Source organism: Sander lucioperca, chromosome 21 (assembly GCF_008315115.2).
Source record: "Sander lucioperca isolate FBNREF2018 chromosome 21, SLUC_FBN_1.2, whole genome shotgun sequence".
Lineage (NCBI taxonomy): Eukaryota > Metazoa > Chordata > Actinopteri > Perciformes > Percidae > Sander > Sander lucioperca.
Genome location: NC_050193.1, coordinates 15,950,252 through 15,976,074, shown reverse-complemented (window position 1 = coordinate 15,976,074; position 25,823 = coordinate 15,950,252). Strand labels below are relative to the sequence as shown.

General features: G+C 41.5%; 1 protein-coding gene across 1 annotated transcript; it reads left to right on the top strand.

Annotated features, from left to right (window-relative positions):
* Positions 1 to 12,721: 12,721 nt before the first annotated feature.
* LOC116065249 (extracellular serine/threonine protein kinase FAM20C-like) lies at positions 12,722 to 24,879 on the top strand. Its single transcript, XM_031320679.2, has 11 exons — positions 12,722 to 12,855; positions 14,194 to 14,724; positions 15,607 to 15,785; positions 18,075 to 18,153; positions 18,353 to 18,445; positions 18,697 to 18,812; positions 19,515 to 19,695; positions 22,485 to 22,594; positions 22,796 to 22,877; positions 23,060 to 23,119; positions 24,591 to 24,879. The coding sequence occupies exons 2-11, from the start codon at positions 14,195 to 14,197 to the stop codon at positions 24,847 to 24,849; spliced, it is 1,689 nt and encodes a 562-aa protein (XP_031176539.1). The 5' UTR covers positions 12,722 to 12,855; position 14,194; the 3' UTR covers positions 24,850 to 24,879.
* The last annotated feature ends 944 nt before the right edge of the window (positions 24,880 to 25,823 follow it).

The window sequence follows — 25,823 nt, the reverse complement described above, 5'->3', positions numbered from 1 at the left end:
GCTTAAAGGCTTATTTTTAGTTTTTGCTAAATGTCTCACACCTGCTATGGTGTTGTAGCTTTAACAAAATTGCCTGTCACAGCAGGTTTCTAACTGCTTTTGGCAGCCTGTCGGATGTTAATTTCTTTCTCTCTCAATGTTTCTCAGAGGCAGCAAACGTAGGAGGAGACACAAATTCAATGTGTGATTCTTACACAAAAAAAAAATCTAATCTCTTCCCAGTTTATTATTTTCAGTTTTAGCACCTTAAAAAAAAAAAGATATCGCACCTAGGAATTGGTGTCCTTGTCTTTCTCACAGTGGAACAGTGGCAGCCTGCAGCACTGTGTGAAGAAAGTAAAGCTCAGGAGACTGACAGGAATGGATGTACTGGCTGCAGCAGCAGGGATTTTATCCTCTGTCCTTCCAGTTCCTGTAAAACCTCTATGACCATAACCAGGCTGACCACCACCCACACATATCATCCACAGCCAGAGGATGATATTTCCTGTTGGATCCCCATCTAATCCATAATGTTCCATCTAGGAATGGACAAATTGTAATCCCATGTAATCCATGAAATGGATGGACCAGCATCTCTCAGGCCGTACAGTACAAACTACACTGATTCATGCTAAAACATGAAACAGTCCATTAGTCCACAGTTTATTATGTCTCCGCAAGTGCTGTTAAAGTGCGCTCAAGCTTCCTACACAGTAAATTAGAGACCAAATGTGTTGGCTCTTCTCTGGATATGGGGACATTTTTATGGTTTAAAGTCTTATAAATGAAACTCATTGGGTTTTAAAAGCTCAAGCAGATATTCAGCTGGCTTTCATCTCCTTGTCTAATCTCCAGGAAGTGTCTGTTGATCACAAAATGAAGTGTGGCTCTGCTGGGATTTGACAGCCCTTGTAAATATTGATTGAACTGCCCCATTGGAAATCAAATAATATATTACTTCCAGTAGGGATCTGCCCCATTGGAAATTCAATAATATATTAATTCTGGGGCGACCTCTAGCTCACCCAGTAAGAGCGTTCCCATGTTGGTTGAGACCTGCAGCGGTGCAGGGTTTGAATCCGACCTGCTACCCTTTGCTGCGTGTCATCCCCCATCTCTCTCCCCCTTTCATATCTATCTGTTTTCAAATAAAGGGAAAAGCCCCCAAAAAAAAATCTTTTGCAACTGCAAAACTCCTTTAGATGTACGGGATTTTCTTTATACGGCAAGTAAGAGTCGTTTAGCACCAGGCTGTAAAGAAGTGTTTTACCCAACCTGTTCTCACTCCCAACTCGTAAAATACGGACGCTTGGTCAGTGGCTCTCAGCGTTAGATACGACACAAAAAGCACCCTTCAGCGTGTGTATGGAACGCACCGGGCAGAGCAGCAGCTCGACCACAGCACTGTAAGATGATGTAGTATAAAGAGAGGTAATGGTAGCGGGTAGTATGAAAGACTGAAATGCCATGTAAAGAGGTTGGTTGGGGTGGTGGATGGGTCAAACAACACTGGACTTTCACCCAGGAGACCGGGGTTTGTGTCCCGTTCTTGTCCCCTGTGTCACAGAAACATACATTTTATAACCCCACCCATGATCTTTTCCTAAACTTAACTGTCCCGTTCTTGTACCGCATGTCACTGAAATGTACATTTTATAACCCCACCCATGATACGATCTTTTCCTAAACCTAACTGTCCCGTCCTTCTGCCGCACGTCAGTCTGGACGTCCCGACCCAGAGCGTCAAAAGTGACTTCAAGAGTCCCGACGCTAAAGGAGACTTTTAACGTGAATAACAAACGCCAAAGGCACGTGACCAAGAGTCAGTATTTTGTGCGATCGGAGAGTGAGAATGTGTTGGTTTTACCGCCCTCTCTGGTTGAAGAGTGTCAAGCCTGTTTAACCCCTGACCATGCAGCATCACTATGGGTGTGGTTGGGTGTAGTCAGAAATGTGGTCTTTCACCTGTAACCAGTGCTCAAAGTGGGCCGGTACTCACTGGTATGCAGTACCGGCACTTCTACATTTTACTCTTAAGCATGTAGCCGGTACTCTACCACTGAATGTTACATAAACTACACTACCCAGAGGGCACTACGTGACTTACCTCAGATCTTGACAAATCAAGTAAAGGCAAGCGGTCGGCCCACCCTATCAGAAGTTTGCTTCTCCATGGACGCTAGTTTGAAAAACCTGTCTGATGCCTGTGGCCTGACCGTAACAGATTTTTCACTACTGAAAACCTAGAAACTAAAAAGAAGTGTATCGTGTTTGTAAGTCGTTATGTTAGCCTGGCTTCAGAAAGGTACTAAAAGAATGCGTGTGCCAGAGCCAGACACATCAACAGAGGTCCAAGTCCACCCAGAAACATCAGGTACAATTCATGAGCTTCAAACTAACGTTAACATTGATGTGAGCGGAACAGCTAGCGTTAATGAGGAGTCTGCAGCTACCAACCTTAGTCAATGACACTGACGTCAACAATAACGTGCGTAATGAAACACATGGATCGCCTGACTGTTGGTCAAGGGACCAAATTATGTATTTTTGCTCCACGAACAGCTTGCTCGTTTTTAAAGATAACAAACTGGGCTGCAAAACATGTAGCAGCATCCCGTCACTTGCTGGCCAGACAGAGAGGGGACTGAAGCTGTCAAGAGAATGGAGGGAATGTTTAATAACTATATATTGGTGTTGTACCAGCAATATCTCCAAGTTTTGTTTTTCACTGTAGAAATAGAAGTCATAATGATTACCAGCACCTTTTCTTTTTTTTCCACTTCAAGCACTACCTGTAACCACAGCTAACGGTATGTACACCTGTACATCACAGCAGCAAGGTGAGAAGTAAAACCACTGGAGGCCAGCAGAAACAAGATGTTTAAGTATAGCGTTAAATTACTCTTTAAAGTCATAATCCTTAAGATTTCAGTCCCTCGTGTGTCAGTGAGTAAATAGTTGCCCTATAGTTATCCACGTTTTCAGTCAGACCAGAGTTCTGTTGTTTGGTCCCCTACAATGCGCCAACCGGGCTATCCAACTTCATACCTTCAGGTGCGAAAGCCCCCTTAGAATGAAGAGAGGTAATTACAGAGTACTAGATATGTTAAATGTTTATTGCTGAAATAATGCAAACTACAACCAGTATCAAAAACTGGGTTTGATTTGATGAAAATCTGAAGGGTTGTAACTTTAATATATTTAGGTTATTGGTTTTTCCCACTGAATGGAAGCATTTTGACATTTTGTGGTCATCATGATAACCACTTTCTATCAAAATCCCTAAATCTGCCTACTCATCATTTTCCCTTTTGAACTAGAGTAGGTAATCCACCTACTCAGCCTCCACATGGCAGTGTACCAGAATCGTTACTCTTCATACACACGCACACACACACCCACACACACACACACACACACACACACACACACACAAACACGGTCCAAAATCCCCACAGAGGCTCCATCTGGACAGGAACACACTTTGCTCTTCCTCCGTCTTTGTCACCCACTTTGCATCTCATATTCCTCCCTCCCTCACTTATCCTCCCTGGTTCAATGCAATATTCTTTTAAGTGCAGGTAGGTAGCCTTGTATAACTTCATGGGCTGAGCATGACTGTAATACTGCCAAAGTCAATGGGTTTGCTTCCTCTAAAACCACTTGTGTTAAAAAATATACACTCGTGGTGCTGTGGAGCTTTACCCCAAATGGCTTATTTGGTGATAAATAAAACGCTATTGGTTTGTTTATCTTCCATTAGCTTACAGTAATCAGAAAATAAAGTTCTTCTTGTTATTTTTTGTTTCCTGCTAGAATTGATTAGCCTGACAAGCCAAACCCACATCAAGATGTTGGGTCTGGGAACTCATCATTGACGGGGCTCAATCCGAGGGGCGAGATAAACGGTTGTCTTTCATATTCTCTCTGCACGCAATAGGATAGTGGTACAACCAACCAGAGCAACGAAGAAGGTAACAAAGCTAGTTGATAGATTAAACTTTTGCTGTATCCGGTCGGCAAAACTCTGAACACATCTTCCTTTTTTAAGAATGATTTCAGTGCCGTTCTTTATTCTTTTCTCAAAGAAAAGCTTAACTCCAAGTCTTCCAGAAGACTGCTGTTTCCAGCAGCAGCAGCCATAAGCCCGCCTAACGACTCTATACACGATGTGATTGGCCTGACCAGACTTTGGTTTTTCCAGCTCGCAAGCCAACGGAGAGTTGCTAGACCCCCCTGGCTGCAAATTAAATTTGCTGCCGCTAGGGTGCGTCTATATTTCTAGGTTAAGAATTGATGCCATTTGTGGGCAAAAATAATCCAACAGTCTTGACTCACTTGAGGTTGTGTAAGCTCTGTTATCTCAGTCAGTCACTCCGTATTTTGTTGGACTTTGTTAAAAGCTTTATTTCACGTTTCCCACGGTCTATGGTTTATTGGTTATTTTGTCAATTATCTGTTGCTGAAAGAAATTTCAAATATGCAGACTTCACCACACACATTTTTCTGGGCATTCATAAATCATATAGCGTTTAAATACGTTACAGTATTAGTCATGTTTTTGGCGTCAATGCTGCTACTCAGATCAATAATGTTGATTGATGTTCATTTTGTTGTTAATGGTTGTTGTAATTTTATCATTACTGTAAAACGGACAGATACAATCCCTACTGACTATGGAAACATTTCTGTTTTACACTGTTTTAACTGTAAACACACACAATATCACTGGTAGGGTAATAAATTAATAAAAGCAACATCTTGGTTCCGTACACATGCTGAGAGATCATAGCGTTCTTCGTTAATATGAGAATTTGAAACACATTTGGTTGCAACAAATGGCAAAAAAAGACAGCAATGTATGTGTAATGTGAAAGTATTTATTTAGTTATCATTTATAAAGAATTCTATTACAGCTATACACTGTGTGTACACTAATAAAACATATTTTTAAATAGATAAGTATTTATTCTTACTGATACAAATGTTGAACAGTGGGTGCCTCATTCTACATACACCTAGAGCTCCACCTTAAGGCTTACTTGGCTCAAAGCACTACTTGAACACTCCTCAAAACATTAGTCTCCACATTTCCATCCAAATCTCCTTCATCTAATTACATCTCTGTATCATCCTCTTTCTCAACCTTTTTAATCCCTCACTTCTTCCAATTGTGTTGCCCTGCGGTGAGGAGATGCATGATAATGACCCAGTTCATAAAGTGCTTTGGCTGGTGTGTGTGTGTGTGTGTGTGTGTGTGTGTGTGTGTGTGTGTGTGTGTGTGTGTGTGTGTGTGTGTGTGTGTGTGTGTGCGCCAAGCTGTTAAGTATTTAGTTTGTTCTTTAACATCTTTATGGTAACAGTCCATATTGCAGTTTTTGGAGCAGATTCTTTTTCATCAACCAATCTTAGCATTTATATTCAGCATCCACACTTTTTTAATTATTCAGAATCATTAGAAACATTTTCCAGTTTCTTCCGTGTACTGCATTTACCACAAAAAAGAAAAGAATTGGATAATTAAAGTGCAGTGTGAAGACAAACGAGTGTGAGAAGATGAGAGGAGTGTGGGAACGATGAAGGGTGAGAAATGCAGAATGACAACACAACAGTCAAATGTCCAACTTCATGCTTACAAAGAAGGACAAACAAAAAGGATATTGAAATAGTAGGAGCGAACCAAATCCAACCTGTTTGTTGTTTGCTTGTCTTTGTAAATAACGTCAGATTTTATATGAAGGGCAATATCATTAGAACATGAAAAATGAGCATGTGTGCAATAGACTGCTGCTATGTGCTTGTTAGCTGTGTATGCATAAATGTATGCAGCTAATGAGGAGCAGTGGGGTCTATTTTATTACCTCGGCTCAAAACCCCAATCGTCTTGCTGCATTTCTAAGTGCATGTGGGTGTCTGAATAGACCTGTTTAAAAATGTATCCATCTCCATGTTTTGTGCTCCAAACATTTTCTGAGCGAGCACACCCTCGTGTCCTCTGAGGGCTTTTCATGCCATCTGCTGGAAATCAATTTTCGGCAGGGTAGAAAGACACACAAACACAGGTATAAACAGACACACACACACACACACACACACACACACACACACACACACACACACAGACACACACACACACATACACACACACACGCACAATCTTGGATTTTTGCTGACCACCTTATTTTGAGAAAATTAAAAACGATTCCCCCTCCCCTCACCCCTCCCCACCCCCCGTATATGCTCTCAGCTCTCTCCTCCTCAGTATTTAAAATTCCAGTATGGAAAAAAAGGACACAACCCACGTCTTCAGTCTGAATTCTTGAGTAATGGATCGTCCAAATTCACCCCACGATCACTCATACAACTCATCAATTAGGAATCAAGAGCGTGTACTACGACACTGGTGCAGCTCTCTGAGTCTGAGTTTCTGTCTCTCTCCACTTTATCTCTGCATTGTAACGTCTGCTTGAACCTCTCATCAAATTTCTAGGATGACGTTGAAGGTGAGAGAAGTGAGAAACTACTGGGTGAAGTAGACATAGAAAAGAGTGATCACCAGCGTGGAATGCTGCCAGTGTCAGTGTTACTATCCTCATACTAACGGTGTCATACTACTGTAAGCTGTCCACCTCAGTACATACACATCGCTTCATCACAGACCATCCAAGGCTCTGTTTGTAAGCTGCCATAACCTCTGACCTCTCCCATAGCTCTGTGGAAATAATCCTACCACCACCTATAGGGCTCTGCTGAGAAACAAGCCCCCTAGGACCAGCATTTGGCTGTTAGTCCACTTTTGACATTACTGTAAGTGACATTTGAGACTGAATACGAAACAGATGAAGCACTTGGAACAACTGTAATGGAACTAATCTAATACTGCAGGTCTAGTGAAGCAGGCCAAAGTTAGCATGGGAGCTGGTTAGCTGAGATACAAGGGCAGACTGACAACATTAAAAGCCCCTGCAAAGATAAAAGAGTTCCTATCTGGGACCAAGGTGCATTTGAGCTTAGTTTCTGATTGCGTAACATCACATGGTGCAGCTTGGTTTTATTATAGAAAAATCTTTGTTTCTCCTACTTGGGGTAGGGAACTGAACACCTGATGGCTGCTAAAATAAGTTAATGTAATGATTTGCTTTTCAATCAACCAGTATTATAAAGTTCTTTTAAAAAAAGGATGAATTTATCAGGCAACAACAATTAAATTGGCAGGCAGAAAGAGCAAAATATCAGGATTGAAAATGATTAAAATCATGTTACAAGACAACAGGGGTACAAGAATATTGAGTCTATACAACATTATGTGAAAAACTGAGTGCATAACTTTAAGTACAGAATCAATAACATATGGATCAATACCACATAATAAAAGCCTCCATCTTCTTCCGAAGATAATAATAAATAATAAAAGCCCTTTAATAAATATAACTTTTTTTTTAATTTTTTTAATTTAATATTTCACAACGCTGTCATCTGGCAAAGCAAGTTTTTCTACTGTGAGTTAAGTTTTATTTGGAGAGAAAGACTCCTTAGTTCAGTTTTATCATCTCTTAACAGCATGTGAAAACAGTTGATGTGTTAGCACCTACAATTATTCCAAAACAACTGGATCCTACATTTCCCATAAGACAACTTGATAGCATGTTTAATCTGTTAGTAACACAGGCTTTCTTTTGTTAATTTGAAGTCTCAAGCCAAAACAGACATAACCTCGATGGCATCAGGATATCTCAGCCTCTGCTGATCTTGTATCTTGTTCAACCTGTGGTATTTCACCCAGTCTCGCTTTTTCAGACCTTCCTCCAAAGCGCGCTGAAGGAGGGTCTGGCTACTCCACATAGCATTCGGGGATGGGAGGAAGACATGCTCTGGTTTAATGGCATTTCTTTAAACCAATCAGAATCATCATGGGAGGTGCTGAACTCCGCACAGAGCCGCTGCATATAGTCCTGCGAGAGAAAACTCAGATTGGACAGATAGTCTAGCTAGCTGTCTGAATTTACCCTGCAGAGATCTGAGGAGCAGTCAACAATAGTCCTCATAAATCCACCGAATTTAAAATTCCAACACAAAGAAAGCGAAAGGAAACGGAAAACACATGCATTCGGCGGAATTTCCCTCGGCCCCAGAGCAATCCCAGAAGTGAAACGCGAAGGATATAGACTATATTTCACCAAACCTAGTCTAGGTCATTGCCAGACCTTCCTACACAGCACTGCAGAGGAGGGCCTGGCGATTCGACACAGCATTCCAGGATGGGAGAGAAACGTGCTCTTGTATATTGGCATTTCTGTAAACCAATCACAATCATCATGGGCACCGCACGGAGCCCAGGTGCCTCAGGAAGGAACTTGTTTTGGTGGAACATGTGTACGTTCAAAAGTTGTTTTAGTCGAACAACAAAAAACTCAGATTGGACAGATAGTCTTGGTAGCTGTCTGGATTTACCCTGCAGATATCTGAGGAGCAGTTAACTATAGTCCTCATAAAGAAATAAAGACAAAGAAAGAACAACACAAAGAAAGAACAACACAAAGAAAGCGGAAGGTAACGGACATCCGGCTGAAAAGAAGGACATACGGCGGAATTTCCGGCAGCAACGGAGCAATCGTGGAAGTGGAAGGTCGTGGATATAGACTACACCGAACCTAATCAGAAATGAATGAATAGTCTTTACATAATTCATCTGCTTGTTATATGTCTAATTGCATGCTGGGGTTGTGCTCTCTTTCATTATTCCTTTCTATCTTAATTATTCGCCCTTCATTCCTTCTTTTCTCCTAATTGCCCCAAACTACCACCATAATACACACACACACGCACACACACACGCACACACACACACACACACACACACACACACACACACACACACACACACAGACACATACACAACGCCGATCCACACACTTTGCAGCAGCCGATGACAGATTGCTCCATGTGTAGAGATGCAGGATTAGATTATCACACAAGCTGTCACCTTGAAATGGATGACGGGAGAGAGATAGAGAGAGAGAGAAGGAGAGAGAGAGAGGTGCACATGAGGTCATGAAAGATGGATGGAGTGAAGAAATGTAGACGAGGAGAAAGATTAGAATGACTACTGGGAATACAAGAAGGACGGATTGTAGAAGGTTTATAAGATTTTTGTGAGTTCTGTGTTCAAATGTGTCTCCCTACGAAAACTGTGCGTATCAAACACGTTGTTGCTCTAACTCTAGTTGGTATTCCACGCGAGTCTCACACTCCTCCCACACTCCTCTCACACTCCTCCCACATCTATCTTACCTCTCCTCCCCTACATCTCTCTCATCCTGTTTTCATCTGTTGTTTCCTTCTCTTCATTTGCATTTGTTCCTCTTTGTCTTTATTTATTGCTCTCATCTGTTTTGCTCCATCACTTCTGTCTCTCCCTCTCATTCTCTCTCTTTCGTCTCCCACTTTTTTCAATCCCAGCCTCCCTCCCTCCCACCCTTTCTCCTTCCCCTCCCCTCTCTCTCTCTCTCTCTCTCCCAAGATGAAATATTCATGCCCATCCATATAGGGACTGTAGCAGCCAAAGCCACAGGAGTCAATGCTTTCAAAGACTTTGGGCCTCTGAGAGAGAGAGAGAGAGAGAGAGAGAGGTTGTGGGGGAGGAGGAGAGGGAGTGGGCGTAAAACAAACGAGGAAGTGAAGGCAGAAGAGAGCAGGTGAGAGGAATAGGGATAAGCTGTGACAGAGTGAGAAGAGGAGAAAAAGAGTAGGAGGCTGAGTGAAAGACCAAGGAGCCCCTCCATCACATCAAACACCAAGCAACACATGATGAAATGCTTCTTCTGCATTTCACACACACACACACACACACACACACACACACAGAGAGAGAGAGAGAGAGAGAGAGAGAGAGAGAGAGAGAGAGAGAGAGAGAGAGAGAGAGAGAGAGAGGAAATACTTGTAGTAAATTAGGAAAAATCTAAATGCATGACAACACCAATTTATCTTAATTATTCATCATGATGATAATGCCCTTGCAGTTTTAGACTGGAATAATGTAACTATGGTTTAGGGGTGTCAGGATTCATTAATCTCAGGGTCTGATGTGTCATAGTGGTGTAAACAGATTCAATACGCTTTTAATACAGCATATTTAGGGAATGCCTGAGTATGTATTTGGATATATTGCAGTGTTTGGAATTGAGTTGTACTGTATAAAATTAGGCAGTGCTGTGCAATAGTACTATAGCTCTGTGAGGCTGTACTCAAGCACTGTGGTACTTTGAGCTAAGCACTGTAATGTACCAAGAGAGGAATATACAGTAAGCCTAACCCTGACACAAAACAGGGACTTTAAGGACCTGGCTGGAGATATTCCATGTTTCTGTCATTGTCAAGAAATCCCACGAAAACACTGTGGGGCTTATAAAGTTGACAAATAAAGCAGGAGTGGGCTGTAACACTGACATCTGATGTCACACAGGGCACAGGCACTGATGCACTGGTGTATGCGAGCCCATACACCAGTGCATCAGTGCAAGGCATTCAGTATGATTACTGTAACTGTAGTGTAGCATTATGCTATTTGCTATTTTCTCGCTATCTTTTAACATTTCTTTTCCTCCGAAGGAAGAGCCGAGGTCATTTCTGGGTCAGCTGCTTAACAACAGCTACCAAAAGGAAAAATCATTGAAGGCATTGTGTTGCTTTTAATTTCTCTACAGCCTCTCTCCCACCTTTAATGCCTTTCTCCCATCCACACACACACACACACATAAAACACTCACATTCAAATGGCCAAATCATCCTTCAAAGCTTTGAAGACTCGTTTCCCTCACAGCAGTTGCAGCTTAATGTAGGTTGCTTGGAAACAACCCAGAATTTTGACACCCAACTGGAGCGTGCGTGTGCTTTCTCCAGCAGGCAGGCGGACGGCGACTCTGTTGTGCAAACTCAGGATAATAAGACAAAGTGAATTAAAGATCACATCTGGCACATGAGAGAGCACACGAGCAACAGGGTTGACCGATGAAAGCCTCTGAGACCTAATGTGTGTGTGTGTGTGTGTGTGTGTGTGTGTGTGTGTGTGTGTGTGTGTGTGTGTGTGTGTGTGTGTGTGTGTGTGTGTGTGTGTGTGTGTGTGTGTGTGTGTGTGTGCCTGAGTGCAAAAACTGCTTAAATGGCCTCATGAGCACCCAAGGGTGTAATAGTTTTTCGGTGTGTTTTAGCCAGTGTTTGAAGTGATGGAGGCCGCTGTATCTCTCTGTGGTTTTCTATCTCTTTGTGTTTAACCTACAGTATCTGTCTGCATTTGTGTGTGTGTGTGTGTGTGTGTGTGTGTGTGTGTTTATATTTTAATCTCATTTGTGACATTTAACAGTTGTTTATGTTGTAATGAAACACTCTCAGAGGGTGCATATAATGCCACAGCATATTGCTCCAGGTTTGAAAACAATATCAGCCTGCTCTACTGGGACCTGCTGCAACATGCATAATGCATCCTCTCTCAGAGCAGAGTTAGCTAATTAACAGAAACATTGAGTTGGCTAATTAGCAGTATGCGAAAGAACGATTTCTCAACCCCCAGAGGACAGAAAATACTAAAAGTCAGAGAGAAGGATTTAAAGTCATAGCAGGATATATAATGGATGATTTACGATAAAAAGGGGCGAGGGAGAATAGAAGAGGGGACAGGTTCAAAGTAAGACAAAAAGAGAGGGTGTGTTAAAGAGATGAATATTTGATTTGTGTTAGCTTTGGACAGTAGTCTGTCAAGCCAGACCCACATCAAGATGTTGGGTCTGGGAACTCACCATTGGCTGGGCTCAATCCGAGGGACGGGATAAACGGTTGTCTTTCAAATTCCCTCTGCACGCAATAGGATAGCGCTACAACCAACCACAGCAACGCAAGTTGATAGATTAAACGTATCCGCTCGGCAAAACTCCGAACACAGCTTCCTTTTTTAAGAATGACTTCAGGGCCGTTCTTTGTTCTTTTCTCAAAGAAAAGCTTAACTCCAAGTCTTCCAGAGTCGCGGCCAAAGCCGATTCCAAAGATCGCTGTTCGCCAGCAGCAGCATCCATCGTTTTTGTTTTCAAGTTGCAGGGAATTCACGCAGAACCGTAGTAACTCTGCCATCATTATGTTAAGCCCGCCCACCGACTCTATACACGATGTGATTGGCCCGGCTGGAGTTTGGCTTTTCCAGCCCACAAGACAACGGAGAGTTGCTAGACGCCCTGGCTGCAAATTAACTTTGCTGCCGATAGGGTGTGTCTAGATTTCTAGGCTATTTGGACAGAGCCTGGCTCACTGTTTCCAGTCTTTATGCTAAGCTAAGCTAAGCTAACCAGTTAACTGCTTCACACGCATTGTACAGTCAGGAGAGTGGTACTAAATCTCATCTGATTCTAGGCGAGAAAACAAATGACAAAATGTCAAAGTATTGCTTTAGAGATAGGAAGTTTAAGGTGATATTTCAAAATGATGTATACTATTTTTCAGGGCTACCCCATCGACATTACTACACCTGTGTTAAGATTACTATCATGAGTCAGTTATATTGTGTTGGCCCTCTGTACAGGACTGCTCTGTAGCACTGCCATAATCAGCCACCCTGCATTGATCCAGGCAGACTAAAAGATCATTTGGCACTATATTGTGATTCCGTTTCTCTTAACTATGGGTCACGTAGACACAGGTCACTGCAACCGCAACATGCCAGTCCTCATACTTCTGTTTGGAGTGTAGTGACCACATGATAACACACAAACAATCTTCCCTGGAAAAAACAGGACAAAAAGGGGGTAGAAATGTCACATACTCTGAATATCTACCTCATTAACAGAGGAAGAGGAGAAGAATACAGAGAGGTCTTCAAGGGAAAGAGATGTAAGTAATTCCTCCAGCCTGATGGTCCACACAGGGAATTTGGGAGCAGTGAGTTTTTCAATAATGTATTGATTTTCTTAGTGAGCTCTTCTTTCTTTGAGAATTTGATGTAAATGATCATCTTTTTGGCTTAATATGTAAGGTGTGAATGTATGTATGAGTGCCTGTCTCTCTGTCCATTCACCTGTCTGTCTGACAATGTAAATTAATCAGTGGAGTGTTTACTCTTCTAAATGTTTGTTGTTTTACGATTAGGGTTAAAATTAGGTTATGGTTAGGGTGAGGGTAAGGGTTAAGGTTAGGAATTTAGTTGTGATGGTTAAGGTTAGGGTAAGGGGCTAGGGAATGCATTATGTCAATGACGGGTCCCCACAAAGATAGTGCCACTGAATTTCTTTAAAAGTGTATATATGTTGTATGTGGATACGTTGGATATAGTCTACAGACTTTGATGATCTTCTGACCTGACATTTTTGGTTTGGATTGAAATTGTCACTACAACTATTTGATGGCTTGTCATTAAATTGGTTGGGCATTAACCCTCTGAGGTCTAAGGGCATTGAATGAATTCTCCTTTAAGGGTATTTATCATATAACTGATCCCCGTGTGTTTCATATCAAAAAGTTCAGGACAAACTCAGCTTTCTGTATAGTGATGCCCAAAATTGTTCCAGGGCAATGTATAAAGAGATTATTTGGCCCTAAATCAGAAATATTTCTCAAATCTCTTTTGAAAACACACCTGCTCTCAATTGTTTTAGTGCTTGAAATGAGTTTTCAAAAGTATTGGTAAGTCTATATGAACAAAATAGTAAATAAATGTCTAAAATAAAATTTTGGAAGATTCTTTGAGTGGGAGTGTTGTCAAGCAGGTGCGTCTTTTGTCCACAGAGGGTGATGGCTCCCACTGAAAGAAATGTTATAAGTTTGGTGATTCCTTAACTTTTCAAAGCGTCATTATCAGGTCACTTTCAACTTTCACTTTCACCTGAAACCTGGCTATAGTCATCTTATCCATTTAATATGGCCAGTACTGTGCGAGTTGTTTCATCAAGTGCTAATTGGCAGTTAATACAGGTTAATACAGATAACTTTGTGAGCAATTCAGTTACTTCAAAGTAATACTTCTTATTCATCTGTTGTTTTTCTTATTGTGTCTACTCCTGTAAGTGTGTATGAGTGGAATGCAATGATCAGAAAATGTTTCATCATGATAGTGTTTGAAGGGTTGGCAGGGATCCAAGGACTATCTGGATTTTAAATATCTCTCTCTCTCTCTCTCTCTCTCTCTCTCTCTCTCTCTCTCTCTCTCTGTTACTGCCTCTCTTATTCCTCCAGCATGATACGACAGAACCTGGGTCGATCCACTCGCTCCATCTATCTGGTTCTGGCGTGTCTGTCTCTCGCTCTCCACCTCCTTCTGGCATTTTTTTGTCTCTCTGTCCTCCAGACAGTCTGTGTCCCTCCCACCTCCTCCTCTTCTTCCATTCCACAAACAGATACTCAGCAGCGTCAGTCCACCTCACACTCCTCCTCTTCAGCTGTCTCCTCTTCACATAAACTGCCATTGATCTCCCACAATGAGGAGCATCACAAACTGAATGCCAACACCTTACACCGTAAAGAGAAAGACTCAATCAGTGATGCCACTGAGAGGGAAAAGAAACTGATTGGAGCTAGAAAAGGGATTCAAAAGGTCAAGGGCCATTCTAAGCTGGAGGCGTTGTTCAAGCATCCGCTGTACAATCTGCCACGTCCAGAGCTGCAGGACGATGATTGGCTGCTGAGGGTGAAGACAAATGAACATAAAAGTGATAGAGGAAGTGAGGAAGAGGAAATGAAAGAAGCCAACGATAATGACAGTCAGTGGTAGGTGAAACACAACAAGAAATTGATAATAGATCAATCTATAAGTACAAACAACAAAAGGTCTGGAAAAAAGCATGTCCACTGTTCTGTGTCAATTTTAATTGTCCTTTAGATTATGCAATAACATTGTTTTTTGAATTAATAGTTCTTCACAAGGCTGGGGAATTGGAGAGGCACTGAGTTCCAAGTTTTCCACACTAAGATCTTACCAAAATGTGAATATTAAAGGTTTTGGCTTGCTTTACAGATGAGATAAGCCTCTTTTTAGCCATCTTAGTGGCATGGCTCTGTGAATGGATGTCAGTTTGTCATTCGGTCCACCACTGGATTGTCATGAAATTTGACCTAACATTCAACCTTGGTGAACTCCTGAATGATTAGCAGGTCCGAACCTTTAAGTGTCCAACATTTTGTTTTATAGCTGCAAAACTAATGGCATTCCCATAGCTCACTAACACACTAAATAAGATAGTAGACAGTACTTTGTTGTATGTGCTAATTAAAAAATATTGTATTCAAACATGCTGAACTAAAAGGGTGGTCAGCATTTTAGCATTGTCATTGTTAGCATGATGTTAGCATTTAGCTCAACGCATTGATGTGAATAAAAATAGCGTCAAAAAGCAAGCATGACTGTATGGAACAACATACTGTATTACTGTTGTCCCACAGTCTCATTAAAATTTGCAAAACTATGTATTTTATGTTGCTTTAGTTGGTAAAGTGTTGCTTTTTATAGAACATTCTTCAGTACACAGGTAACACCTACAGCTTGTTTTATATCTCCGAGTCTTCCTGAAACAAACTCTCTGAACTTCAGCTTGACTGTAACCTTAACTGGCCAGTTGTGCCTATTTATCACCTCCTCTTCCTCCCCTGAAGGCAGAGTTCCAGTGAAGAGGAAGGCTACGACAAAGTCACTTGGACGAGCGACGTGGAGACCCACCCTCCCTGGCTACGGTTCCACCTGGGCATCTCTCGCTGGGAGCTGTACAACAGGAAGGATCCCAATCTGGCCCAGCTGACTCACTATTTGGCAACGCAACGTGTCCTCGGTGCTGGTGAGCAAATGAGGGGGACAGGGGGCTGACAGTTAGAGGACAGAGAGAAGAAAAGACAGAGCCAGGGAAGTCTACCAGAAACAAAAGGGTGATGTTAGATAAGGGTGCACACACAGTGAAGAAGGTGAAGGATTACCAGTTCTATATGTTATATATCATTTCTCTCTCTTTAATCTAATTTCTGTTCCTAAAAATGCTTCCTGAAGTGTCAGCCAGAGAGAATTGCTTCTCACTGGCACAAAAAAATGCTACAGACAATGATTCTTGAAATAGTATCCATGTTCTGCCAAAACCTGCACCTGTACTCGTGTGAAAGCACTTCATTTAGTCATTAACATATTAAAGATCTGGATCTGTATTCGGCACCATATTTAGAATGTGATTGAGAAGGCTTTTACTGAAACAAAGCAGACTGTGGAGACAGTTTTTATAAGTGGTGTCTAGTCTACTAGATTTTAATATGCATAACAGTTAAATTAGATTGTATTAAATTATAACTCCTGTTTTTTCCATTTTCAGTGCCCCTATCACCATGTTTAGCTTAGTTTTACACATTTTGTTGCCTATCTGGGTTCAAGGCAGCCCAGATAAAACAAGGTACTTCAAACAGTACACTTCAGAGTTCAACATTGCTCAATACCTTAAAATTTCATTTCGAAACTGACCTTATCTTTACCCTGAATTGTCCTACAATATATAATAATCTTTATTTACTTTACAAGTGCTAAGGTTTGATTTAAGTAAGGTCTTTCAGATACCTCTTGATGCAATTACACAATCACAACCAGGCTTGCTTTCTCATTTTAACTCTAATCCCTTTATACAAACAAGCACCTGAGCCAGAGGCAACACAGTATTGACTAAAATGTTCACTCTGTGAATACAGTAAACTGTGCCAAAGTTCATATTTAGAATAGTGAGGATTACATTTTTAGAAACACATACACACATTCACACAAAGTTACACGTATCACAAAGCATATTTACTTAGAATAAAAAAAAACAGGAGGATTCAACGCATTGTTTGATGACCCACAAATCCATTCAATCTCAAAGTGAAAGTTTGAATAAGGTGGGAAAGCAAACATAGAGGTGTCATGTGTTCTAGGCCATACATTTATTGCGTGTGTGCATTGTGAATATCTGTATTACATTTACTGTGTGTACTGTTGGTGTGGTGAAACACCCTCACACACATAATACAAAGTCAAGGTTCAGAAAAAAGCGTCTTAGAAAATACAGATAATCTTAAATGTGCACATTAGTTTTTGTTGTAGGCTCATAAAAATAATCCTCCCACAACTTTACATTAACTCGACACCCACACACACATGCACGCACGCACACACTGACCCAAGTGCACGCGTCCCCCACATACACACACATAGGCACACGATTACCCTTGCATTAACACATACACATGCACACGTGTTTACTCATCTCAGACGTCTCCGTCACAATGAATAATGCATTGAGACGGTGCAGATTAGGCACTAATCTCAGCTACAGGCCGACTTTTCTTTCATGTTTAACACTCACCACAGTGTATATATCTTTAAACATTTGAGTTCAGATTCCTTTAATCCAAGTTATAAACAGGTATTATAAATAGAGATCTCAGGATTTATGTCTTTTGAATTATTTACTGGACTTGCTCCTACAAGCATAAACATGCACCAACCAACGCAGTCTCTTCTTCTGAATGTCTGCCCAGTTGTGTGAGTTGAGGATGAGTTGGCTTAAGGCTTTCTTTTTGGATGAGAGACTCCAAATGTGCCTCAGAGTCTAATTTACAGATCTCAGTGTTGCTAAAAAGAAATGAGTTGAAATTATTTGAAGCTAGCTAATGATACACTAAGTTCATTGTTTATGTGTTGCTGGGGTATAACTGCTACCAAACATTCACCAAAGAGACCTTCAAGATGACAATTCATATGTTTTTACGTAAACAAAAATGCATTATGGGAGCATACAACTACTAAAAATGCATCCATGGAACTTATTAAATCAATTACATAAAGCATTTTATCCAGCATATTGCAGTAATGTAACCCTAAATCCTAACCCAAATGGAGGGTTTAGTAACAGTTTGTGGTTTAACTATATAATAGGCCACCATGTCCATGTAGAGAAACAGGTGTACTGCACTGCATTAAACATATACCCAGTGCAGTACTTGCATAACCCTTACATGTACTGTATCTTTTAAAAAAACAAATCTAATATGCAAGTGTGTGATGACTGCAGTATTAATCTGCACTCCATATTCACTTCATGCATATCTTTCAGTTCAGAAGACAGGAGGCACCCAGCTCAAACTGCTCATATCGTTCCCAAACTACGGAAAAGCTCTGCTGAAACCCATGAAGTAAGACTCCACTGTCCAGACACTGAAAACATAAATATTAGACTGGACTGAATGTGACAGTGTTTGTGTTGCTCCGGTTCAGTTCAATCACAACTAGAGGCCACATTTTTCATGAAACAACACAACACACACGCTACTATTACACATGAGATCAGCATAGCCTCATGCATTCCTGTTTATGTGTGATTTTGTTGCACAGACAATCCAGAGACGCCGAGACGGATGCAAACCTCTTCTACTTCTCAGACTTTGAAAGACACAATGCAGAGATTGCTGCCTTTCACCTTGACAGGTACAGAGCCTTTACACTCTGTCAGCAGGCAGCAGGGGTCCTGCTGGGTAGACAGAGCATTCTGTATCCACCACAGCACTGAGTTTACCCATTCATGAAGCTACTGTACAGCTCGTAGCATCGGGATGCGAGTAAAGTGTAAATTGAAAAGATTGATAGTGTTTTGCTCTTCTACTTCTTTCTCAGCTCAGTCCTTTATTTTTACTGATGCTCTCTGTCCTTACTGCTTTTGTTTATCTTTCTTTTTTCAGATTGTTGGGCTTTAACAGGATCCCTCCAGTGGTCGGTCGACTCATCAATGTCACCTCGGAGATCAGAGAGATTACCACTGACCACAGGCTGTCTAGGACCTTCTTCACTTCCCCTGGTATGTGTGGCCATGCATTTAGGACATGTATCCATGCCTACACCCATCTGCACTACTTAGTAACACCAAGCATTACTAGCATACTAGTGTGGACTCAACTCACATGACTTGGAATCGAGTCAGACTCAAATCACAAATTTGCTGAATTTAGACTTGACTTGATAAAATCAAAAAACCAACTCACCTTAGACTTTAACACCAATGACTCCTGACTTCACTTGGACTTGAGCCTTTTGACTTGAAAATACTTGATACCTTCCCCCAAGCCCAAAGATGAAAGTATATTATTTGAAAGCTGTTCCAATCAATTCATTACCCTTCATTTCCTGAATCTACTAACATTAACAATATTCATATTTGGTCTTTTCCATCATAGGGCCATGAGATAACACAAAAAGCACAACCCTATGGGGGAATGAAACTGATGCATTTGTAAGCAACTGTTATGTTTCTCTAACGCCATCTGTCTTTCACACACACACACACACACACACACACACACACACACACACACACACACACACACACACACACACACACAACTTGGAACTTGCTGGTCTTAACTTTGAATTTGACTTGGGACTTGAGCACAAAGACTTGAGACTTACTTTGTGACTTGCAAAACAATGACTTGGTCCCAACTCTGCTGTCCATAACAACTGCCCGACCAATAAACTCAAGCTGTCGCCTCTCTGACTCCAGTGGGGAACGTGTGCTTCTATGGCCAGTGTGAGTACTACTGTTCGACAGAGCACCCAGTGTGCGGTCAGCCACATGCGCTGGAGGTTTCCCTGGCTACCATGCTGCCTGACCTCGCCATAGCTCCCCGCAGATCCTGGAGGTCACCATGGAGACGCTCCTACAGCCGCTCCAAGCTAGCACAGTGGGTACACTCTCTGATATTTTTGTTTAAATATCAATATAGGCGTCAAAAGCCACGTCATCGCCACCTGCATTTATACTTTCATCCACTTGGTGGTGGACAGAATATTGGAAACATCTCTGTCTGTTTTATGTTGTATGTTATATATTTTAATGTTTCTATCTTGTTGCTGTTGGAGTTTAAAGTGCTCATATTATGCTCATTTTCAGGTTCACAATTGTATTTAGAGGTTGTACCAAAATAGGTTTATGTGGTTTAATTTTCACAAAACAACATATTTTTTTGTTGTACTACACATTGCTGCAGCTCCTCTTCTTACCCTGTGTGTTGAGCTCTCTGTTTTAGCTACAGAGTGAGGCATCACACTTCTGTTCCATCTTTGTTGGGAGTCGCACATGCGCAGTAGCTAGGTAAGGACTACTAGCCAGTCAGAAGCAGAGTATTAGGGCGTGCCACGCTAGCAGCTAGGCGAGCATTATAACGTGTGTTACAAAGCGACGCACGTTCGTCACGGAAGTAAAGGCTGGACTACAATAGAGCTGTTTTGAACAGTTTGTGAACAGTGGTTTCTCTGGAAGATGGTAAGTCCCTTTGGGGTGGACTTTGGGCTTTTTCACTTTGTAAACCTATAACATGCACAAAAAGATATATAACACAATAAAGGAAAGGGAAAAAGCCAAAAAGCATAATATGAGCACTTTAAAATGAAGATGAGTGTATGTAGAATCAAGAGTCTTCACTGCACTCTGGTGGTCAAGATGAAGAAGTGCAACACAACATTAAATATGTGGTTAACACAGTAGTTCAGGGGTGGCCAACCAGTTAGGTATAAAGAGCCACAAAAAAAAACGCACCAGTCTTTGTTATCCACAATCCTTTTCAGGTCTTGCTTGAACTCGGTTGTGGCCACTCGAAGCAACTCTTTCACTCATTTGTCACTAAAGGGTCTTTCAAACAATCGGATTCAGCAGTGAAAGGGTTAACGAGGAAGGTGATCTGTGGCCGCTGTTTTTCCTCAGGTTGCAGAATCTGTCCTCAAAACTCTGCTGCATTATTTTCCATTTTAAAATAATTGGCAAATGTATTGGCAGTATTGGCAGATGCATTCAAATGTGTTTTTTTGTTTACTTATCTGAAATACTGTATGTTTCAGAAAAGTTAAAAACAATCAACCAATGACACAGCCCCCAGCCACACAGTAAGAGCCTCACAGGAGCAGGCAAAGAGCCGCATACGGCTCAAGAGCCACAGGTTCGCCACCCCTGCAGTAGTTAGTTAAATCAATAAAGATGGCAATACTATCTTTAATCATTAGTGCAATTATTACAAACAATAAGAGTAATGTCAGTACTTTCTTACACGCCCCTGTGCAGTGAAACACTGTTACAAGACCATATGCACATTTTTGATGTGAACACATTTTTCTCAGGAGCTCAGGGTAATGGAGGCCTCTGGATCACAACAAAGCAAAAGTGAATTAAGCTTAAATAGCATTTTATTAAAGCTGGAATACCAATAGATCAGCCCACAGTCTGTAGAGTCCTCCTGTTTAAAGGAGTGATAGAATGATTATATAGGGTATTTCACACTGTTCCTTAAGGTCTCCTAATAAGGTATGTAACATTGGTTGGGCTGAAAATGGCCCAGGTGCTGTTCTATGCGCCCTAATGCAACCCTGTGAAATAGGAAGAATCAAGTCAAGTTATCCCTTATATGGTAGCGCGGGGACATTTAGCGGAGAGTGAAGCCCACAGGTACGTCCTCTACGCTGCTGCGTTAGATCCACAAGTCCTGCTCCATTGATATCTACTCGTTCTAAACACTTTTCTCTGGGCCAGTATTCAGTTGTACAGCCTGGAACACTGCATTTACGACCGTGGTTCATTTTCAATATCCTTGAAAAACTTCCAAACTTTTTTCTTTCTAAAGTACACAGCGCAGCTCTCAGCTAAGCTCGTGTGTGAGATCTCTGTGACCTACATTCAAAACACCAGCTGGTCTCAGACCAGTGGTGTGTATGTAAATTTTGGGGCGTGACAAAGGTACAGACCAGAACCAATTAAGGTACAGCCACCGAGTTGTTGACGTCAACTATTAGCTTAGTTGGGATTCACCCGTTGTCAGAGGCAGGTTCAAATTATGAGATTTGCATAGGAAAGAGGTGTCAATGGGACTTTTTGGTTCTATGTATGCCTATTTTACCCACCGAACTGTTGTTATTCAACTATGACAAGGTAAACTCGGTTTTGCATTCTATCACCCCTTTAAGAACATTATGCACAGTGTCATAATCGCTGTCCAAGGTTCTGATCGTGGGACCACTGGGCCGGGTTTCAGAAGCTCTCCGAGGTGCTCACACTGATATGCAGGATTTGATCAGATTATGCAGTCCATTTAACATTTATATCAGTCTGTGGCTCTGTAACCAACCTGAGCTTATTTGAATTGTCAGTTCCACCAAAACACACTGACGCCTTAATATATACTTAGTATCTTTATCCAAATAGCTGGTAAACCTAGTCAACCTAAACTACAAAGTGGCAGAAGTCAATCAGAAAGTCTCAGAAAGGTTGAATAAATTCCATGAAGAGGAAGCAGTGGCCGCATTAGCCACCATGGCTGAGTAGATGGGGGGTAAAAAAAAAAAGCAAGAAATTCTTTTTAACAGTAACAAAAGGAACAAAAAATAATCCTTACATTCAAACTAAAATTATTTATTATAAATGAATGTTATCACTGTGGCCCATCGGTATCCATTTTCTTCTACCTAACTTCACTGTTGTTTCCAGGTGGGAGAAGGACCCGGCCTACTGTGACACGGTGAAACAGACGCCTCCTTACAACCACGGCAACAGACTGCTGGATGTCATAGACATGGCTGTACTGGACTTCCTCATGAGTCAGTCTCTATATTTTAAACTCCACATGGTAGTCAGTCAGTTTGCAACTTAAGGGGGCTTACAGGCAGTGTTATGGGGGTCACTGACCTCTACTGTATGTGTTACCATAGTGTCATTATGTCTTTATGGGTCTTCTTGCCATTTCTACAAATATGTCTCTCACACAGTCTAAATAAACATGAATGTTTTTTCATTCAAAGGCAACATGGACAGACATCACTATGAGACGTTTGAGAAATTTGGCAATGAGACTTTTCTGCTGCATCTGGATAACGGAAGGGCGTGAGTACCAGGAACATCTGCTGTTGACTGATTTCAGCTCAGGCAGCTGATAATGGTGTTGTTATAGTAGAAGTAACAACACATATTTTGAAACAATTGATGTGTGACTTGTTTACTGCCCAAAAACTTACATTTGATTTATACTTTCTTATGGCTGAAATGTTGTTGATAATGTTTTCCAGGTTTGGGCGTCACTCTCGGGATGAGCCGTCTATTCTCACTCCATTGAAACAGTGTTGCAGGTAAAACAAAAGACAAAAATGTCTTAAAAATGAAGGATGGGCAGAGATGGGGACTCAAGGCTCATTTAAGTCGCACACACAGTGACTTCAGACTTGACTTGAGACTCGTCCTCAATAGACTTCAGACTCGACTCGGACTCGAAATGCGGGACCCGTGAACAATCTTTATTTTTTAGGAAACGTCTGATGAGCTGAATGTTAGAACCCCTCCCTGCGTAACGTATATAACCCACCAACGTAACGCGTAATACGTAACGTATCTGCTTCGGGCGGCCACACGTGAGAGAGGACGACAAACATGTCGACTGCACCAGCAGCTGCTGTGTCATTCATCAGAAGCTTTGGCTTTAAAAACTTCATACAACAAGGCCCAAACAAGGGCGCCTGGACGCAGTGGCCATGGGTTCGGTTTCGACCTGCGGCCCTTTGCTGCCGAGGGGGTAAGCTTCTCCTCAGACCGCGAACCTCCTATGGCGCCATTTTGATGCTAATAAGCCATCACCTCCCGTTAGCATTCCATTGACTGCCATTCATTTTGGCGCCAATTTGACAGCGAATAACTTTACATCTGAAGCGTTTAAAGACTCTATTTGTCCATTGTTTATTTCTAAAGAAACACGACAATGTATAAAAGGCTCCATTACCTTGTACCTCACGTTATGGCTCCGTAGCAGACGTTTTTGTAAAAATAGGCTAACGATTGTGTCATAACCACGCGACTTACTGTCGCACAGTAGAGGAATTACCGTATAGTACAGGAGAAGCGCGCAGGCAGTTTCGTCTCACATTAGCATTTTAGTTAGCAATAATTAGCCTGTGTCTATGTTATCTCCTTACATATACCTACGCTCTCCATCTCTGCAATATTCGGAATGATTGAGATTTCTCTTGGCACAGCTACCAGAAGACTTACAACTTTCAGACACGTTACTCACGGCACATTTACGTCGTCTCTCTCAGTTGGAGGCTGCGCAGTAACGCTCAGCCATCACCGGAAAAGTGCTTCTAATATCCTTCACTGGTCTCCGTCCAGAGCAACGGGATCTGTTGGTCCATTCTTATATACTGTCTATGTTTGCTGCATGTCATAACCCCCCCTCTCTCTCTCCCCTTTCATGTCTTAGCTGTCCTGTCAAAAATAAAGGCCCAAAATGCCACAAAAATTATATTAAAAAACAAAAAAGAAAAGGCCCAAACAAAAGACGCGCTGAATGCTAAATATGTGGACTCTAGCTCAAAGACTTGAGGATGGGTGAAATAAATTGTGAGAAAGTAGCCCCGACCATGTCATTCAAGAGTGGATAAAGTTGCAAGGTGTAGTACAGAAAACATTTAATTTAGTAAATATCGACATGTATGCAATCGAAGCACGCAGAGAGGGGTGAGGAAACCTAAATGCTCTTGCAAAACTCTGGATTATTTGGGTGTCTACATTTCAATTGATTTTGCTCTTCACTCGCTCACTTTGTAGGATATATCGCTCCACCCTCCTGCGCTTGCGTCTCCTGTCCCTCCCTGACTTCCGTCTGAGTGATGTCATGCGGGAGTCGTTGGTCCAGGATCTTCTGGCGGGCGTGGCCCCCCTCCTCTCTGAACCGCACATCTCTGCTTTGGATCGACGCCTTGAAACCGTCCTGCAGGTGGTGCAGGACTGTCAGGAACACCACACAGATGTTATTTACGACGACTTGGAAGGTTACGATCAAGACTATGATCAACAGCCAATTTAAAAGAAATTAAAAATTACATATTTCTGTCATATATCTGTGTGGAAATAATTTTGTCACATAATCTGCATATGAATGCATGATGGCGTTAAGGTCAAAGATGGTGAAACAGACAAAAACAAAACATTTCAGATATAGTGCATGTACTATTTCACAAGAAAACTGTGAAAAATCAGAGAAAAGTCAGAATAAAATTCAAACGATTGTCTTTCTTGTGCCTTTGATAATCTGGGGACCCCTAAGAATGTATTAGATAAGGGGCCTGACCACCGAGTTGGGAACCGCTCTTATAGGTCACACAGGATGAAAGTAAAAATAGAATTCAAATAGTGTAAAAACAGGATGACCTAGTGTTACATACTCACATTATTTTGGCATCCAGAGCACAAAAGTGCATGTTTTTGCAGTTTCAAATTCAACCAATGTTTATGCTAATAAAATGACCAAAACAGTGCTGGAATGTAACTAAGTACATTTCCTCAAGTCCTCTACTTAAGTACAATTTTAATGTACTTGTACTTTACTTGAGTCTTTTCTTTTCATGCAACTTTCTACTTCTACTTAATGTGACAGCTTAAGTTACTGCTTTAAGGATTTAGATTTTTGCACACAAAACACATGCAGTTTATAAAATATGTTTTATTATTAAAGGTCCCATGGCATGAAAATTTAACTTCATGAGTTTTTCTCTATGGTCCCCCAGTGGCTAGAAATGGTGATAGGTGTAAACAGAGCCCCTCCTCCTCAATAGCTACAGACACAGAAATGGCACATACTAAGGAAAACTCATTGTGGGACTGGCTCGAGTGGCTGTAATTCTGCACCAAGGCTGAATTTCGGGAAAGAGACTTCAGATACAGTATTAGGGGACCACTAAGGCCTATATAAAAGAGACTTCAGATACAGTATTAGGGACCACTAAGGTCTATATAAAAGAGACTTCAGATACAGTATTAGGGGACCACTAAGGTCTATAT